The sequence below is a fragment of the Dendropsophus ebraccatus genome, chromosome 1 (genome assembly GCF_027789765.1).
Source record: "Dendropsophus ebraccatus isolate aDenEbr1 chromosome 1, aDenEbr1.pat, whole genome shotgun sequence".
Lineage (NCBI taxonomy): Eukaryota > Metazoa > Chordata > Amphibia > Anura > Hylidae > Dendropsophus > Dendropsophus ebraccatus.
Genome location: NC_091454.1, coordinates 197,775,301 through 197,794,354, shown reverse-complemented (window position 1 = coordinate 197,794,354; position 19,054 = coordinate 197,775,301). Strand labels below are relative to the sequence as shown.

The 19,054-nt window shown below is 45.8% G+C and overlaps 1 protein-coding gene across 1 annotated transcript; it reads right to left on the bottom strand.

Moving 5' to 3' along the window:
- Window positions 1-187: 187 nt before the first annotated feature.
- Window positions 188-9,760, bottom strand: TMED4 (transmembrane p24 trafficking protein 4). Its single transcript, XM_069944151.1, has 5 exons — window positions 9,531-9,760; window positions 8,300-8,400; window positions 6,732-6,857; window positions 5,646-5,792; window positions 188-4,020 (listed from the first exon to the last, which is right to left on the bottom strand). The coding sequence occupies exons 1-5, from the start codon at window positions 9,691-9,693 to the stop codon at window positions 3,871-3,873; spliced, it is 687 nt and encodes a 228-aa protein (XP_069800252.1). The 5' UTR covers window positions 9,694-9,760; the 3' UTR covers window positions 188-3,870.
- Window positions 9,761-19,054: the final 9,294 nt, after the last annotated feature.

Genomic DNA, 19,054 nt, shown 5'->3' with positions numbered 1-19,054 from the left:
GGCAGTCACAACAGCCGCCAGTAATCAAATTCAGACTAATTTAGGTTGACTCATCTCTAGTGTTTAGGTGTACATCACTATTGAACATGTTAGAGCTATATAACCAACAGGCACCAGATCACACATACCTACTGACTGTTTCCATCCTCACGCTGACTCTACGCCCCATCAATAAACACCAGACGCAGACATGGAAATATCTTTTATTACAATTCAAAATAGTCACAGAAAGAAACCTGAAACATTCTCTTTATATATATATATATATATATAATCCCTAAGGTATAAAATCATATATTAGAGACATCATTTTGGAGGCTGAAACAAAGGACAAGTATGGGGACTAAGCGTTAGTGTCAGCCGAATGACGGTACAATCAGTGCTCTAAAACTGTGTCACCATCGGGCTGTGTTCACATGAGGCAGATCCATTCTGTACACCTGGATGGGGCCGCTTTTGCTTAGATTTTTACTAGTCTCCAACTAGATGCATGGATCAGTCGCAGTTATTTCGGCACTATGTGAACATACACGTAGTGGTAAACCCCACAGTTCTCCTAAATACGGTTTCCTTTTTTACCTTAAAGTGTAACTATGCATTTGCCCTACAACGGTGTTCCCCAACCTGTGGTTCTCTAGTGGCTGCAAAACTACAACTCCCAGCATGCTCTGACATCTAACTGCAGCCGCTGGAGAGCCACAGGTTGGGGGACACTGCTCTAAACAATTACATCACATAACTATGCATCCTTTCTATCCAGTACAATAGTAAAATTAATATTCCTGGAAAACACCTCTAGGGGGCAGTATTGTGACTTCAGTGTACAGTAAAACAGTACCATCCCTATCCTCAGGGTGTGTGGTATTACAATTAAGCTTCATTCACTTCAATAGGACTGAGCTGTAAAACCCCCACACCCAAACTAGAGTCATGTAGATTCTGGAAGAGAACGACCATGTTTGACTAAGCTTGGATAATCCCTTTAAAGGGGTTATTCAGCGCTACGAAAACATGGCCACTTTTCCCCCTACTGTTGTCTCCAGGTCAGATGTAGTTTGCAATTAAGCTCCATTTACTTCAATGGAACTGAGTTTCAAAACCCCACCCAAACTGGAGACAACAGTAGGGGGAAAGTGGCCATGTTTTTGTAGTGCTGCATAACCCCTTTAATGGCGGCGCAAATAAAGAACCATCTATGTATTGTATAGGTGACAGTCCTCAGTCCTCCACTGATTCAGGTTTGGATCAAACTAACATTCATATTATTATAATACATGGATAGAAAAGCATCTGCCAAACACAGGCCCCGCTTATCTGCAAGGGAGATCAACATCTCAGAGCCATGATTTTCTTTACATCACATTCCTAGGGCGACCGGCAGCCCCATTGCCATCGCACCCATTTACACGTACCGATTCTCCATAAATATCACACATGTTCTCTGATGTTCAGCATGGGATTGTATCGGTGAACCTTTACAAGCTATGTTACGTCGGTATGTTCATTTATAAGTGTTATCATTGACAAGTGTCTATAGGTTTTAAAGGGGGTTGTCCAGGATAAGAAAAAGCACAGCTACTTCCTTGCAAGAACAGCACCACCCCTATTTTTAGGTTGTGAGTGGTATTACAATTCAGCTCTATCCACTTTTTGTGTGTGGTATTACAATTCAGCTGTATCCACTTTAATAGATCTGAGGACAGGAGTGGTGCCGTCTCTGGAAGAAAGCGGCCATGTTTTTCTTGACCTAGACAACTCCTTTAAGGCCATCAAAAAGTAACCTATAACCACGTTCATACTGCTTGAACCATGTGGGATCGGAGAGGTCCCTATGGGTTTCTTCCCCCCCTGCCAACCTTGATTGATAAATCTCTCCCTATACCCAAATAGAGAGGAATATATCAATCAAGGCTAGTGAGACAGTAAGAAGCCGCCAGGGACCACCCCAATTGCTTGTGGTACAGGCAGCATGAAAGCAATGATAGCTTCCCTTTAAAATAAAGGCTTCATCTTGAAGTTATACCAAGGACGAGAGTTTCATAAACAGCGGCGTACGTCATACACCCCGCTAGTTAACGTGCATTACCCACTGCGAAAATTTAGGCGCCAGTGTAAAAAGACTCTGCTCTATGTTACAGCATATGCCCTCCAGCTACAGTCTAATGAAATACATCTAGTAACAGGTCTTTAAGGTAAATCTCTAAATGCTGACATTGCAAACCTAGACTATTAAATAGTATATCTATAAGAAGCCCCCTACTACCTGCACCTTTAGGGTATAAACCCACACGCCGTATATGCAGCAGATACGCAACAAATACGCAGCAGATTTGTTGGTACAGATTTGATGCTGTGTTCAGTTATTTAGATCTAATCTGCTGCGAGTTTGCTGCGAGTTTGCTGCGTATCGCAGCAGTAAATACGCTGCATATACGGTGTGTGGGTTTATACCCTTAAGGTCTATTCACACATGGAGGATTTGTTGCAGTAGTTGCTGCCACAGTCTCATTCATCAGAAACAACTAAAGCATCCCCATGAGGATGAACGCAACTGACTTCCGTGTCCTGCTGCATGTGAACTGTTACTAACCACAGTGCAAACGCTGCCACAGATCCATACCTTTCTGGGTGATGTCAATGAGATGGTTAGGCATCAAAACTAATGCAAAGATTTTTTTTTTTTTTTTTTTTTTTTTAACGAAATGTTTAATCACTTTCATGCTGCCCAAGTTATCAGAGCGGTCTTGATTGACAGATCTCGACCTATACCCATAAAGGAAAACATATTTTAATGCTGGTGAGGTGGGTAGAAGCCGCCAGAGACTGCTCTGATGACTCATGATTTAAAGGAGTTATCCAGCAGGAAAAAAAATAATTATTTCAAATCAACTGGTTTCAGAAAGTTACACAGATTTGTACATTACTTCTATTTAAAAATATCCAGTACTTATCAGCTGCTGTATGTCCTGCAAGAAGTGGTGTATTCTTTCCAGTCTGACACAGTGCTCGCTGCTGCCACCTCTGTCCATCAGGAACTTTCCAGAGCAGTAGCAAATCCCCTGCTCTGGACAGTTCCTGACATGGACAGAGGTGGCAGCAGAGAGCATTGTGTCACACTGGAAAGAAAAAACATTTCCTGTAGGACATACAGCAGCTGATAAGTATGGGAAAACCTGAGATTTTTAAAAAGAAGTTATAAATCAATATAACTTTCTGAAAGCAGTTGTTTTAAAAGTAAAAGATTTTCAGAGTATCCCTTTAAGCAGCATAAAAGTGATGTCATGTACTTGTTTGGATAAATCCCCCCCCCTCTATAAACCCTCAGTTTCCTTCCTCTATTTCCCCCAAAAGTGACAATTCCAAGTACATTAGGGTTGTCACCCAGAATCCTAGTTAAACAATTCCACAACCAATATCAGGAGTCTGGGAAAGCAAAATGGCAACTGCTAAGGGAGGATTACCGACCACCATATTGGTCAGCTCCTTGCTTTCCTGGATATTGCTATTTTGTGTTTTTATCTTGAGAGAAGAGGACGACCCAAGGACTTATACTTACCCGTAAAGAGGGCACAATGTTATTCTATGATTGTTTCTCCATTCTTATAAAATCTAAAAGTGTCAAACAAATGAACTGGTGATCTGGAGCCTCCCAATGTTACGGCTCCATTACTGCAATAATAGATAATATTTCAGTTTTATTAAAAAAACATTCCCTACCCCCCCCCGCCCGCTGGTCTTCCAAGACTTTGTAGGTATATACATAGAAAGATGTTGGGCAGGTGGGATAGGAGGAACATGATTGACAACCATTGTTTCTGTCCGTATCTGTGGGGCATACAGTATGCAGAATTGGGCACAGAGGTAGACACTTCACACTAGTTTCTTGGCCTCAAAGAAGCTCTTAAGGTGTCTCATTTGCCAGATGCCAGTGAGGATAAGGATGAGGGTCTGGGCGATGGACCACCACAGGACGCGCTGGTTTGTGCTCTCGCTGGTTAGTCGGAATCTCTCCTCGCGGTACTGTAACACAAATAAATAAATCGGTAGATACATATATTGTATTTGTCTATTATATCTATCCTAGTCTGTACGCTCTCGTGAGCAGGTCTCTAATTCTGTAATTTTATTTTCATTTATTTATTGTATAATTTAATATAAATATAACATGTATTGTCCTTATATATTTTTTTAAAAAAGCACTGTGGAATCTGTTGGCGCTATACAAATAAATATTATTATTATTATATACACACACACACTTATAGGGTATATACACCACTGGTCTCAACCAGTCCGCCTTAACATTCTATTATCTTATGGAGAAGAATACAGGAACACTACTTTTAACGCCTCTGTTAGGTTACATATATATTCAACAAGCTTTTCCAGTCCACTTACGACTATTAATGTAAACCACAGGGTCAAAACTGGAAAAACTGGAAGGACAGAAAACAGTGACTATTGTGGGATCAGACACAGATAACAAGCACCTAATCTCCATTCCAAATATAACCTATATTTGCCCTGCTTTCTTTTGTAACATCTACTATAAGAGCCGCCTTACTGCTTGGTATCCGAAACAATGAGGACCAATCATCTGACTTTTTTCTTGTATAAGAACTAGTGATTGGCATAATGTCAAGGAACTAGTACAAGACAAATGTGCCTATTGTCCCAAAGAGTTCGAGGTAACCTCCAGGTAATCATACATCAGTACAAAGCTAGTGATTGGGTGGAGGGGGAGGTGGTATTCCCTCTGATCAAACATTTATCATCTATCCACCAAAGGTACTGGAAAATACATAAAAATGGTTGTCTAGACAATATGGCCGCTTTCTTCCAGAAACAGCGCCTCTCCTGTCCTCAGTTTGGGTCTGGATTTTGCAGCTCATTTTCATTTAAGTGAATGGAGCTGAACTGTAATACCGCACACAACCTGAGGATAGGGGTGACACTGTTTTTGCAAAATAAATGGCTGTGTTCTCGGTTGTACGGCATTGATAATTTTTAACATACTACTGCTGGTGCATATAAAACAGTTAACATGTTATACTTACCTGCCTGCACTCCCTCTGTGCCCTCTTCTAGGGCACCAGTTTCCCCCGCTAACTGCACAGCCTCCACTTTTGAGATGCACTCATTTCGGGAGTGATAACTCGCTCAGCCACTGGCCGTGGCGCTGTCCCGTCTTAGTCAGTGAATGCCTGTCACTCCTGAGACAAGTTTGTTCTAGAAGTGGAGGCTGTGCAGTCAGCAGGGGACACCAAGGATGCACAGAGAGGTAAGTATATGATGTTTAATCCTGGATAACCCCTTTAAGAAGATGCCAGTTTCCATGTAAAAGCCAGATTGTATTCATGAAACAACCCCTTAAAGGCTTTCAGAATGAGACTTAACTGGGTATGATATGTTAAATTAACTTATCTTTGTGGACATGAAATGGCAGGGGTCCCCCACACCCCCTCTGTCTTCAATCTCCAGAACAGGGCCCTGACTATGCTACATTTAGCCATTTAACAATCATCCTCTAGCCACAGGATAAGTTGAAAATGAAATGCCCCTTTAAAGTCATAAAAGAATAGCACTATATGTAGAATACTGCTCAAGGGCCTCTAAACGTTCCATCCACAGCTTCCCCATCTTACCCTCTGGTAGTTCTGCTCCTTTTGGATTTGTTCCACCTGATCCAAGAGCTGTCTGACCCGGAGCTGTAGTTCTGTAAGTTTATCCTTTGCAGCGATCTCTGGGTAATTGTTTGTGTGCTCTCCAATCTGGATGTCTAAATGAACTCTCTGAACAAAAGAAAAAAATAAATGTCAGATTTCATACCCAAGTATAACAGAGGACGTTCATATAGGCAACCATATAAACAAGATCTACAGGACTCTTAGATAGCCGAGCACTGTATCTTAGAGACTGAATGGAGAAGCAATGCTCCATCCAATGTTGGGTTCTCCAGTATAACATATGCACTTTACAGCCCCCCCCTTTACTCTGGATTCAGAATTGTAGAGCATTTTATAAACCTATTTTTATCTTGGGTTGTTTTGTATGTTTTAACATTTTCAGTATTATTATAAAAAGAAATTATTTGCAACATCCTGGAAAACCGAACAATGAGAATTATTGAATAAGCTGGAAATTAAAGGGGTACTCCGGGTGGGGAAAGGGTGGATGAAAGCAATGACATCCACTTACCTCTCTGGTACCAGCGCTGGGTCCCATGTCATGCTGCTCCAGTTCCCGGGCACCTCCTGGTATATGACGCGTCTTGAGATGTGACGTTTCATGCCTGCTCAGCCATTCAGCGCCTGTAGTCCCCCCTCTGCCGCTAAAAGGCTGAGTGGGCTAGTAATGTCACGTCTTAAGCCACGTCATATACCGTGAAGCGGTCGGATAACTAAGCAATGCGGCGCAGTACCCAGCACAGGAACCGGGGAGGTAAGTGGACGTCGTTGCTATTATCCACAACCTCCTCGGCCATAGTGAATACACTTTATATGAAAGTGTATTCACTATGGCCAAGAAAGAGGTGGATGAAAATAATGACGTCCACTTACCTCCCCGGTTCTAGGATTTCCGGGTTTCTCGGAAAGTGTATTGATAGCCCATCCTTAGAACAGGTTACCAATATGAGATCAAAGGGATGCTGACACCTGGCGCTCCTGCTGTATACAATGACACAACCCCTTTATAGTGAAGCTGTATGGACAATAATAATGAAGTCTCACCAGTTTTCCTCCAGCAAAAAGAGACATTCTGGTAGAGTTGGAGTGCAGGCAGATCTGGTGCTCTCCGGGGGTGTGAGATGTGAAGGTAAATCTGCCCTCTGAGCCGTACTGTCTGGATAAGATGACCTGGAGTGAGAGAAAATTCAACAGGTACATGTTAGAATTACATCCAAATAACCTATAACATCATGGACTATAATATATCATAAAGAAAAGCCATCAGGAAACAACAGTTCTCAGAAATACATGGTTTCCTATCTTATTACTGTAGAGGAACCCTAAAATGTTTTGACCCCTGGGGTACCCCTTCCTGCCTCAAAGAAGCCTGGTGTAGAGATAAAGCATGGTCTAATTCCTCCCCAGTGCTATGTTGGACATCTTTCCTGTTTTGCCCACCAGCTCTGGAATTAGCTTGTCTTCCCTTGTTGTTGCCCTGTTCTGGGGAGCTCCTGCTTAGGTTTTAAAGCAGGGGTGGGGAACCTTTTCCATGTCGAGGGCCGGTCGGGCCTTAATAAAATCATTCGAGGGCCGCACTCAATGTTATACCGTGCGCGGCAGTTAGTAGCGGGGGTTTGCAGCACCCGAACAAGGCAAAGTATTGTTCCCCTAATGCCCTGCTATTGTAGTTAACCCTCTGTGATGCCCCTTGTACCTGATTTGAATCCTTAGTGATGTCCCTGGTGGCCTAGTTAACCCCCCCCAGTCATGTCCCTGGTGGCCTAGTTAACCCCCCAGTCATGTCCCTGGTGGCCTAGTTAACCCCCCAGTCATGTCCCTGGTGGCCTAGTTAACCCCCCAGTCATGTCCCTGGTGGCCTAGTTAACCCCCAGTGTCTGCCCCAAATGAAAAAAATAAACATCCCACTCACCTTTCCTCCGCTCCCACGCTGTCCAGGTCCTCTTCTCCCTCCTCTCTTCTGTGCCAGTCTTCTCCTGCAGGCGGCGCGCGATGAAATTACGTCATCGCGCGCGGCCCGCAGGAGTCAGAAGACGTGCGCCGCTCTGCGCCGCGCTGGTGAGGCAGGAGCCGGCATACAACACATTTTCCTGTGTCTGTGCCAGCTCCTGCCTCACCAGCGCGGCGCACGTCACAGGAGGGCAGGAGTCAGAAGATGTACACCGCTCTGAGGGGAAGGAGCCGGCACTCACAGCATCCTCCTGGCAGCTGTCACAGACACAGGAGGATGCCGTGTGTGTCGGCTCCTTCTCCTCCAGAGCGGCGCATGTCACAGGGGAGCCGCGGGCCACATCCGGAGGTGTCAGGGGCCGGATGCGGCCCGCGGGCCGGAGGTTCCCCACCCCTGGTTTAAAGGGACCCCAGTGAACTTAGTGACTATACATTACATCTTGTAGTTTATACCAGATTTACTAGCCACTCCATTGTCTGACAGGAACAATGGACAGTAAAATATGCAATAGGCATAACAAAGGAACAAAGGAATATTCAATAGGCATAACAAAGGAACACGACAACAGACAGGAGAGCTGATAGATAAGGAGGAGGCTCAATGAGGACCTAACAGCTCCTAACACAGATACAGAGAAGCAGCCCCCCCCCCCCCCCTTTACCTTGCCATCGGGATCTTTCACCTCCACGTGCATGCCCAGACCTGGAGTAGATGGCAGAAATGTCTCTGTCTGTTTGTCCCACATCTGAGTCTTGTAGTTTCCTGAAATTAAAAAGGATGGAGGATTAATCGTGTCTTCTATGACAGTGTTTATACACTGCGGATGTGCAGCTTCCAAAATACATGCATATACCTGAACTGCACTATGCGAACAAGGCCTTGCAGATGTATTCAAAGCATGATGGGAATTGTAGTTTTGCAGCAGCTGGAGAGCCGCAGGTTCCTCATCCCTGATCTATGTCGACACCTTCTACCAAAGTAGCACAGTATGGGCAATGCTGGCCATAGGAATTTAAAGGGGTACTGTAGCAAAAACCTTTTTCTTTCAAAATCAACTGGTTTCACAAAGTTATACAGATTTGTACTTTACTTCTATTTAAAAATCTCCACTCTTTCGGTACTCATCAGCTGCTGTATGTGCTGTATTCTTTGCAGTCTGACACAGTGCTGTCTGCTGCCACCTCTGTCCAGAGCAGGAGAGGTTTTCTATGAGGATTTGATACTGCTCTGGACAGTTCCTGACATGGACAGAGGTGGCAGCAGAGAGCACTGGGTCAGACTGGAGAGAATACACCACTTCCTGCAGGACGTACAGCAGCTGATAAGTACTAAAAGATTTTTAAATAGAAGTCATGTACAAATCTATATAACTTTCTGAAACCAGTTGATTTGAAAGAAGAGTTCCCCCTTTAAAATCTGACCACAGACATTACAGAATAATTGCCATTATGAGGATTTTTCCGCTCCGATACCTATTTATTGGGGCGATATACAGCTGTGATGCCTGTGAAGACATTCTCACATACACAGAATACACGGCTGTACACTATCTACCACTACAATAGCGCGTTTTCCTATATGTCAGTACATAACCTCTATCGCTCTCTGTTATCAGCCACTTGTAGCTGGGAAGAGACTGTAAAATGACATAATAATGAGTGAAGACCAAAAAAAGAAAGGAACTATTAGATTTTCCTTTAAGTAACAATAACCAGGGTGACTGTCCCTTTAAATCAAACCCAAATAACTTTATAGTGGGACGTTTCCAAGGAGACAAGATCCGAAAGAACGTTATTAGAATATTATGAACTGGTTGCCATAGCAGCACAGGAGGAACCTGCCTGTCGCGTTAACCCCTTGTTCCCCAGCAGCGCTGCACCTGCCGCTCTCACCTATGACCATGGTCTCATCCGGGATCTCCTCAATGAAGCATCGCTTCTCCGTCTCCCCGATGTGGAAGTAGAGGCCCCGGGACAGGCCGAGGTGCAGGAGCAGCACGAGTACGGGGAGCAGTCTGGATCTGGGGGACCCACAGCCCGGGGCGAGGGGAGACATGACTGACAGCAGGACAGAGGTGTGCGCTCACAGAAGCCTACTGCGGATCACGCCTCGATCCGGGAAGCGACAGCGCCTGCTGATTGGCTGTGTGGAGCGTAGAGGCGGAGTTAAGCCGAAGGTAGAGCGAGGCTTGGTTCCGGAAAACTGCAACGTCACCACTGGCCGGAGTGGAACGTCATCCCTAGAGCGGCCATCTTACATCCGGCTTGGAGTGACGTCACTGCTCTGCAGTTTTTGATTAAAATTGAAAAATTGTGTTTGAGTTATTTAATTTAATGAATAATAACATCTTTAATAGACGTAACAAAGGGTATACAGTAATTATAATTTGTATTGACACAACCACTATGTCAGTGTATATATATATTTAAAATAAATGTGATATGTGAAAAAAAAGATAAAATAAATAATATATGTATATATTCCAGAATGGGGTCACTTGTGGGGGGTTTCTACTGTCCTGGCAGCACAGGAGCTTTGCAATTGCGACATGGCCTCCATTCTCCATTCCAGCCTCTAAATGGCGCGCTGTCCCTTTGGTGGCTTGCCCTGTGCCCATATGGCACATTATGTCCACATGTGGGGTATTTTCGTATTCAGGGGAAATTACTCTACACGCTTTGCGTTTATTTTCTTTTTTAACCCCTTGTGGAAGTGTAATTTTTTTAAATTTTTTACTCTAAATCATAGATCTTGTCTTGATTTTTTCATTTTCACAAGGGGCTAAAAGATAAAAAAAAAACACAAAATGTGTAGAGCAATTTCCCCTGAGTACGTAAATACCTCACATTTGGACATAAAGCGCCATGCGGGTGCAGGGTAAGCCTCCGAAGGGAAGGAGCGCCATTTGGTTTTTTGAGGCTGGATTGGATTTTGAGGGGCCATGTTGCATTTAAAAGGCCCCTGTGTTGCCAAGACAGTTGAAACCCCCCACAAATGACCCCATTATGGAAACTTCACCCCTCAAGGAATGTAACAAGGGGTGTAGTGAGCATATGGACCCCACTGGTGACGGGCACAAATTTGGAACAATGTGGTGTGAAAATGAAATATTACATTTTTTACACTATAATGTTGGTCTAGCCTTGAATTTATCATTTTCACAAGGGGTTAAAAGAGGAAAAAAAAAATAAAAAATGTGTAGAGCAATTTCCCCCGAGTCCGTAAATACCCCACATGTGGACATAAAGCGCCATGTGGGTGCAGGGCAAGCCTCCGAAGGGAAGGAGCGCCATTTGGATTTTGGAGGTTGGATTTGGCTAGAATGGATGATGAACGCCATGTCGCATTTACAGAGTCATCGTGCTGCCAAGACAGTGAAAACCCCCCACAAGTGACCCCATTCTGGAAACTACACCCCTCAAGGAATCTAACAAGGGGTGCAGTGAGCATATGGACCCCTTGATGACGGGCACATTTGTGCCGTGAAAGTGAAAAAATGAAAATTTCACTTTCACGTCACATTTTTCCACATTGGTGCCCATCACCAGTGGGGTCCATATGCTTACTGCACCCCTTGTTAGATTCCTTAAGGGGTGTAGTTTCCAGAATGGGGTCACTTGTGGGGGGTTTCCAGTGTTTTGGCAGCACGAGGGCTCTGTAAATGCGACGTGGCCCTTGAAATCCATTCCAGTGAAATCCAGCCTCCAAAAGCCAATTGGCGCTCCTTCCCTTTGGAGGCTCGTCCTGCGCCCGCTTGGCACTTTATGTCCACATGTGGGGTAGTTCCGTACTCGGGAGAAACTGCGCTACATGTTTTGTGTTTTTTTTTTCCTTTTATCCCTTTGTGAAAATGAAAAATTGAAGGCTAGAACAACGTTTTAGTGTAAAAAATACTTTTGTCTTTTTTCACGCCATATTGTTCGGAAAATCTGTGAAGCACCTGTGGGGTCCAGATGCTCACCGCACCCCTTGTTACATTCCTTGAGGGGTGTAGTTTTCTAAATGGTGTCCCTTTAGGGGTGTTTTTTAGGTTTTGGCACCCCAGAGCCTCTGCCAACCTGAAGTGGTACAGTTAGAAATGACCAAATATAACGGAGCCATTGAAATTCACTAGGCGCTCCTTTATATCTGAGGCTTGTGGTTGCGTCAAATAGCGCAATAGGGCCACATATGGGGTATTTCTATAAACTGCAGAAACGGGCAATAAATATTGGGGTGCATTTCTCTGGTAATAGGTTTATAATTACGAAAAATATTGGATTACAATAAAATCTCTGCACAGAAAATTTAAATTTTCTAATTTCTTACACACTTAGCTTTTATTTCTGTGACTCCCCTAAAGGGTAAAACACTTTACACTTCATATGCTTTTGTAGAGTTTGGGGGGTGCAGTTTCTGAAATGGGGTGCTTTGTGGGGCTTTCTAACATACAGTCCCCTCAAATGCACTTTATACCTGAACAGGTCCCTAAAAATATCTGATTTTGAAATTTTACTGAAAATTTGGAAATTTGCTGCTAATGTTTTACGCTTTCTATTGTCTAAAAAAAATGAAATGTAGTTTAATGAATGCCGCCAACATAAAGTAGACATGTTGCTAATGCTATTTAATATATAATTTATGTGGTATAACCATTTTCTGTATAAGCAGAAAAGTTTTAAAGTTGGAAAAATGCATTTTTTCACAATTTTTCACGTTATTTTGGTTTTTTTCATAAAGATTCGTTATAAGTATCGACTCCAATTTACAAGAAATGTGAAGTACAATATGTCATGAGAAAACAATCTCAGAATCAGCCGGATAGGTAAAAGCATCCCGAAGTTATTAAAGGGGTTATCCAGCGCTACAAAAACATGGCCACTTTCCCCCTACTGTTGTCTCCAGTTTGGGTGGGGTTTTGAAACTCTGTTCCATTGAAGTAAATGGAGCTTAATTGCAAACTGCACCTGAACTGGAGACAACAGTAAGGGGAAAAGTGGCCATGTTTTTGTAGCGCTGTATAACCCCTTTAATGAATAAAGTGACACTGGTCATATTCATAAAAGTTGCTCCGGTCCTTAAGGCCATTTCAGCCCCGGTCCTTAAGGGGTTAAATAGTACCCGCAAAACACCAGTGTCAACATCTACAGTGATGAGGCGGCTGTGGGATTTTGGCCTTCAGGGCAGAGTGGCAAAGAAAAAGCCATATCTGATGGTGCGTTTACACGTAATGATTATCGCGCGAATTTGCGCGATAACGATCGAATTCGAACGATAATCGTACGTGTAAACGCAGCGAACGATCAAACGACAAACGAGACATCGTTCGTTTTGATCTTTCAACATGTCATCAAATCGTCGTTCGCAAAAAAATTGCCGATCGTTCCGTGTAAACAGTCGGCGCGCGATAGTCCGGTCGCATGATAGTCCGGCCGCCCGCAGCCCCGCCCGTTGCCCGGCCCCCCACTCGCAGCCCAGCCCCCCGCTCGCAGCCCGGCCCCCCGCTCATCCGCAGCCCCCTGCGCCGGCTCGATCGCCACCCCCGCCGCTCTCATCGCCGAAGCCGCCGCTCCGATCGCCCCCGCCGGCCCACGGTCATACGTTACCTGCTCCGCACAGCAGGTCTTCAGACATCCGCAGCTCCGCTCTTCAGTGCACTGATTGGCTGAAGAGGGGAGCCGGGAATTTCAAACGGCTCCTCTTCAGCCAATCAGTGCTCCTCTTCAGCACTGATTGGCTAAAGAGGAGCCGTTTGAAATTCCCGGCTCCCCTCTTCAGCCAATCAGTGCTGCCTTGCATTGATTGGCTGAAGAGGGGAGCCGGGAATTTCAAACGGCTCCTCTTCAGCCAATCAGTGCTGAAGAGCCACGCAGGGGGCTGAGGATGAGCGGGGGGCCGGGCTGCCAGCGGGGGGCCGGGTGGCGGGCGGGCCGGGCTGCGGGCGCGCAATCGCAAAACGATCGCAAAACAATTTTTCCGGACGATATATCGTACCGTCTAAACGCTGATGGTTATGAAAAAAAATCATTACTGCAACATGGTTAATCGTACAATCACGGCAATTATCGTTTGTGTAAACGCACCATGAGACTGGCCAATAAAAGAAAAAGATTAAGATGGGCAAAAGAACACAGACATTGGACAGAGGAAGACTGGAAAAAGTGTTGTGGACGGATGAATCCAAGTTTGAGGTGTTTGGATCACAAAGAAGAACGTTTGTGAGAAGCAGAACAAATGAAAAGATGCTGGAAGAATGCCTGACGCCATCTGTTAAGCATGGTGGAGGTAATGTGATGGTCTGGGGTTGCTTTGGTGCTGGTAAGGAGGGAGATTTGTACAGGGTAAAAGGGATTCTGAATAAGGAAGGCTATCACTCAATTTTGCAACGCCATGCCATACCCAGTGGACAGCGCTTGATTGGAGCCAATTTCATCCTACAACAGGACAATGACCCTAAACACACCTCCAAATTGTGCGAGAACTATTTACAGCAGAAGCAGGCAGCTGGTATTCTATCGTATGCAGGGGCGTAGCTAGGGGTTCAGCCTAGGGGGGGGGCGAGTGAGGCTGAGTGGGCCCCCAACCAACGTTACCCATAGGGAACCCCAGCAGGTGACAAGGATTTTTTTGAATAATAAAGGGAATATTCTTCTACATTTCTTATAGTGAATAAGGATACAGAGCCGTGTAAGAGGCTTCTACATCTGGAATATAGAACCACAAAAAAAGTAAAAGGGCTTAACATTAGAAAAATATAGCTGCCTTCTTCCACAGACAGCACCACTCTTGTCCTCAGTTTGATTCTCCTGGTGGCTGCAACCTGTGGGTGACAACCATCAGCCCTGAAGTTCCAGCAATACATCTGTCTACAGCGGCAGGTATCGGAGGATTGTACTACTGTACTACAACTCCCAGCATACCCTGAGGGCTGCAGACTGTCAACCTGGAGCCCCCCTTCCTCGACCAAGTGCATGCTACTGGTATATATATATGGTATTACCAATAATACCAGTATACAAGGGGGAAATATCACCACAACCACTACCATCACCACCATATTGTTACTGACTAAATCCTCTATACTAAATCCAATAAAACACAGTACCAGATTACAAGTAACAAATAACACCACTACTTACTGACTAATACCAGCACATACCGACTAATACCAGCACATACCGACTAATACCAGCACATACCGACTAATACCAGCACATACCGACTAATACCAGCACATACCGACTAATACCAGCACATACCGACTAATACCACCACATACCGACTAATACCAGCACATACCGACTAATACCAGCACATACTGACTAACACCACTGCTGCAACTGAATAATCCACTGTACACAGAGCAATATCACCTCTTCAAGTCATTTAGCAGTAGCCCCAGCTCTACACAGGCTCTACACACCATATACATTACAGTGCAGATATATTTAGTGACTCACAGGTGACGTCTTCTCTGATCAGAGTTCTTCCCTTTTCATCTTCTTCTCCATCTGTCCTGGGCCGTTATGAGAACTTCTCCGAGCCACGAATCCACAGAATCTGCCAGACAGACATATTAGGTTCCACACTCTGTCACCATCCTCATCTCTCTACACACTGCACATCTGTATTGGCCCCTTTACACCCTTGTTTAGTGGGTAGGCTGACTCTTATAGATGGCTCCCCGCTGTATTGCCCCCTTATAGATGCCCCCCCTGTATTACCCCCTTATAGATGGCTACCCCTGTATCCCCCCCCTTATAGATGGCTCCCCTCCCCTGTATCCCCCCCTTATAGATGGCTTCCCTCCCCTGTATCCCCCCTTATAGATGGCTCCTCCTGTATTCCCCCCTTATAGATGGCTCCTCCTGTATTCCCCCCTTATAGATGGCTCCCCCCCCCTGTATCCCCCCTTATAGATGGCTTCCCTCCCCTGTATTCCCCCCTTATAGATGGCTTCCCTCCCCTGTATTCCCCCTTATAGATGGCTCCCCCCCTGTATCCCCCCCCTTATAGATGGCTCCTCCCCTGTATCCCCCCCTTATAGATGGCTCCCCTCCCCTGTATCCCTCCCTTATAGATGGCTCCCCCCCTGTATCCCCCCTTATAGATGGCTTCCCTCCCCTGTATTCTCCCCTTATAGATGGCTCCCCTCCTGTATCCCCCCTTATAGATGGCTTCCCTCCCCTGTATTCCCCCCTTGTAGATGGCTCCCCCCCTGTATCCCCCCTTATAGTTTGCCCCCTGCACAGCAGATTAAAAAAAACAAACACACAACTCACCTAACAAGCGCTCCCCCGTCGCTGCTGTCCTCTCTTCTGCCCCCAGCTGATGCGTCCCTCCCTGGGGGATTCCCGGGCAGCGCACACATCCGGAAGCTGAGTGTGCGCCCAGGCCGGGACTTCCGGTACAGGAAGTCCCAGCGACGCGCACTAAGGTTCCTGATACGTGCGCTCCCTGGGAATCCCCCAGGGAGCGACGCATCAGACAGGGGTAAGATTGCCTCTTGCGGCCGCAAGCAAGACCGTGCTTGCGGTCGCAAGAGAGGCATAAAGGAGGGGGTGGGCTCGGCGGTTCGGGGGGCGTGTGCGGATGCGGAGCGCAGCCTCTTGTGGCTGGAGGCATAACGCTGCCTCCGGCCACAAGAATGATTGACACAGCCAGGAGCCAATGGCTCCTGATGCTGTGTCAATCACATCCTGGCCCAGTCGGAACTGTATGCGCTCATTAGGAGTGCGAGCGCATACAGTTCCGGCCACTACTGACGTGTTAATGCTGTCTGCAAAAGCAATAGCTTTTGCAGACAGCATTAACTGTCTAAGACCTCAGTGGGCCCCTGTCTGAGTGGGCCCGGGGGCGACCGCCCCCCTTGCCCCCCACCAAATTTCGCTACTGATCGTATGGTACGCCAGAAGTGCCCATTCAACCAATCCAACTTGTGGGAGCTGCTTCTAGAAGCGTGGGGTGCAATGTTCTTGCTCACTATGAATGGGGACCTAAAGGTTAATACAACAGGAGTACTCTCTCCTCGACAATAAAGGAGAAAAAAAATTCTATCAAATTAACTGGTGTCAGAAAGTTACATATAATTATAATTTACTTCTATTTAAAAATTTCAAGTCTTCCAGTACTTATCAGGGAATTCCAATGTTCTTGCTCAGTGTGAACGGGGCCTATAAGAAGACAATCACAGGCCAAGTGCAGTTCAGCAAGCTTGATGGCAGAAATTCTCAACAGAGGCAAAAAAAAAAAAAAAGTAGTGGTTATAGTTATACTAGGTGGCACTGTTGCTGCTTGAACACTTCAGGAAACTACAACAGGAAAAAAAAACAATAAGCAACAGGTAGAATTTTACTCAGGTCCCTGTTCTCCTCACAAGAGTCTCTCCTAAACCTGTGTAAGTACCATAGTACACGGCCAGATCAATATAGTAAACGAGCACCAATCTGCTACATCAGCGCTTACTTACTGAGCCTATTACACGTCTTGATTATCGTGCAGCAAGGGTATACAGGGTGTACAGGGTATACAGGGTGCTCCAAACGTAGGTGGACAGTATGTGTAATAGGGTTATAAAGGGGGAGATTTATCAAACATGCTGTAAAGTGAAACTGGCTCAGTTGCCCCTAGCTTGCATGGAATGAAAAGTGGAATCTGATTGGTTGCTAGGGGCAACTGAGCCAGTTTCACTTTACACCATGTTTGATAAATCTCCTCATAACCCTATTACACATACTGTCCACCTACTTTTCTACCACCCTGTATATATATTAGGGATGTCCATGTAGCCCTTGCTTTCAGACATTACTTCTCCATACTTCCTGATGCTTTCTTCACTCCTGCGCGGTGTACGCAGCCTCCGGTACAACTTCAGAGCCGGCTTCTGAATTGACTGGCCACTCAGCCAATCACTGGGCGCAGCAGTCCCGTCCCGGCCCGTGATTGGCTAAGCAGCCTGTCACTTCAGAGACTGGCTCTGAAGTTGCATTGGCGGCTGTGGGGAGAAGCTAGGAATACAGGGGAAGCATGGAGAGATATGCATAACTTTATTATTTTATTTACTCTGGTGTCACTCCTGCATCGCTATTACACAATGTATATATATAGCAATGCATAGTTGGCGGACGGTGATTTTAGGTAAAGCCGATGATCGTTGTCTTTATTACATGGATCAATGATCTGCCAAATCGGCCTGATTCAGAAGGTTATCGCTCCGTTTAATATGGCCCTAACTTCACACAGGTCCACAATTGTCCTATGCTTTCTTCTATCTATTAGGTGTCTTCATCTCCTATCAAGAGCTATGACCCGGCTCTCTTGTACGCAGTGGCGTAGCTACCATAGAGGCAGGGTAGGCAGTTGCTATGGGGCCCGTGCAGGAGGGGGGCCCAGGGGAGAAGGTAAGAGGGAGTGTCCTTCTGCTTAACTCCAGAAGCAATGTGAGAAAATATTATTTTACTGAAAGAGTAGTAGATACCTGGAACAAACTTCCAGCAGAGGTGGTTGGTAAATCCACAATAACAGAATTTAAACACGCCTGGGATAAACATATATCTATCCTAAGATAAGAAAGAAAATACTAATAGGGCAGACTAGATGGACCCAGTGGTCTTTTTCTGCCGACAATCTTCTATGTTTCTATGTTATGTACTGCAGTGTACATACACGCAGGGCCGCCGATAGGGCAGTACAAGTGGTACTGCCGTATGGGGCCCGGACCCTAAGAGACATGGGGGGGGCAGGCCCCCCTTGCCATCTGTTTTTGAGCATCCCGAGAAGCTGCGGCCGCGCAGCTTCTCGGGATGCACTGATCGCTTTGATGTTCCGCCCGCACAGTGAGCGGGCGGAACATTAAAGTGATCAGAATACAGGAGCAGGACCTGTCAGCGTCCTACTCCTGTATTACCTCCCATAGGCTGCCGGCACTTCATACCAGCAGCCTATGGGAGGCCGGGCCGTGACCTCTGCGGCAGGCGTAATCATGTGACGTCATCATGCCTGCCGGAAGTCCCGTCACTGCGGCTCGCAAGATGGAGCCCGAAGAGGAGGAAGAGCTGCTGCCTGCAGCTACACAGCGCCGATTAGGTGAGTAGGATGTTTGTTTTTTTAGGGGCACCTCTGGGGGCATTATTAGCTCATCGGTGGCACCTCTGGGGGCATTATTAGTATATGGGGGCACCTCTGGGGGCATTATTAGCTCATGGGGGGCACCTCTGGGGGCATTATTAGTATATGGGGCACCTCTGGGGGCATTATTAGTATATAGGGGCACCTCTGGGGGCATTATTAGTATATAGGGGCACCTCTGGGGGCATTATTAGTATATAGGGGCACCTCTGGGGGCATTATTAGTATATAGGGGCACCTCTGGGGGCATTATTAGTTCATGGGGGCACCTCTGGGGGCATTATTAGTATATAGGGGCACCTCTGGGGGC

What these genes read in the sequence shown, in the direction of transcription:
- TMED4 (XM_069944151.1), bottom strand. Translation starts at nt 9,693, where the DNA reads ATGTCTCCCCTCGCCCCGGGCTGTGGGTCCCCCAGATCCAGACTGCTC. An exon ending in TTTTTGCTGGAGGAAAACTG is followed by an intron (nt 5,793 to 6,731) that starts GTGAGACTTCAT and finishes TCTTTTGTTCAG; the next exon opens with AGAGTTCATTTAGACATCCA. An exon ending in AGGAGCAGAACTACCAGAGG is followed by an intron (nt 4,021 to 5,645) that starts GTAAGATGGGGA and finishes TTTGTGTTACAG; the next exon opens with TACCGCGAGGAGAGATTCCG.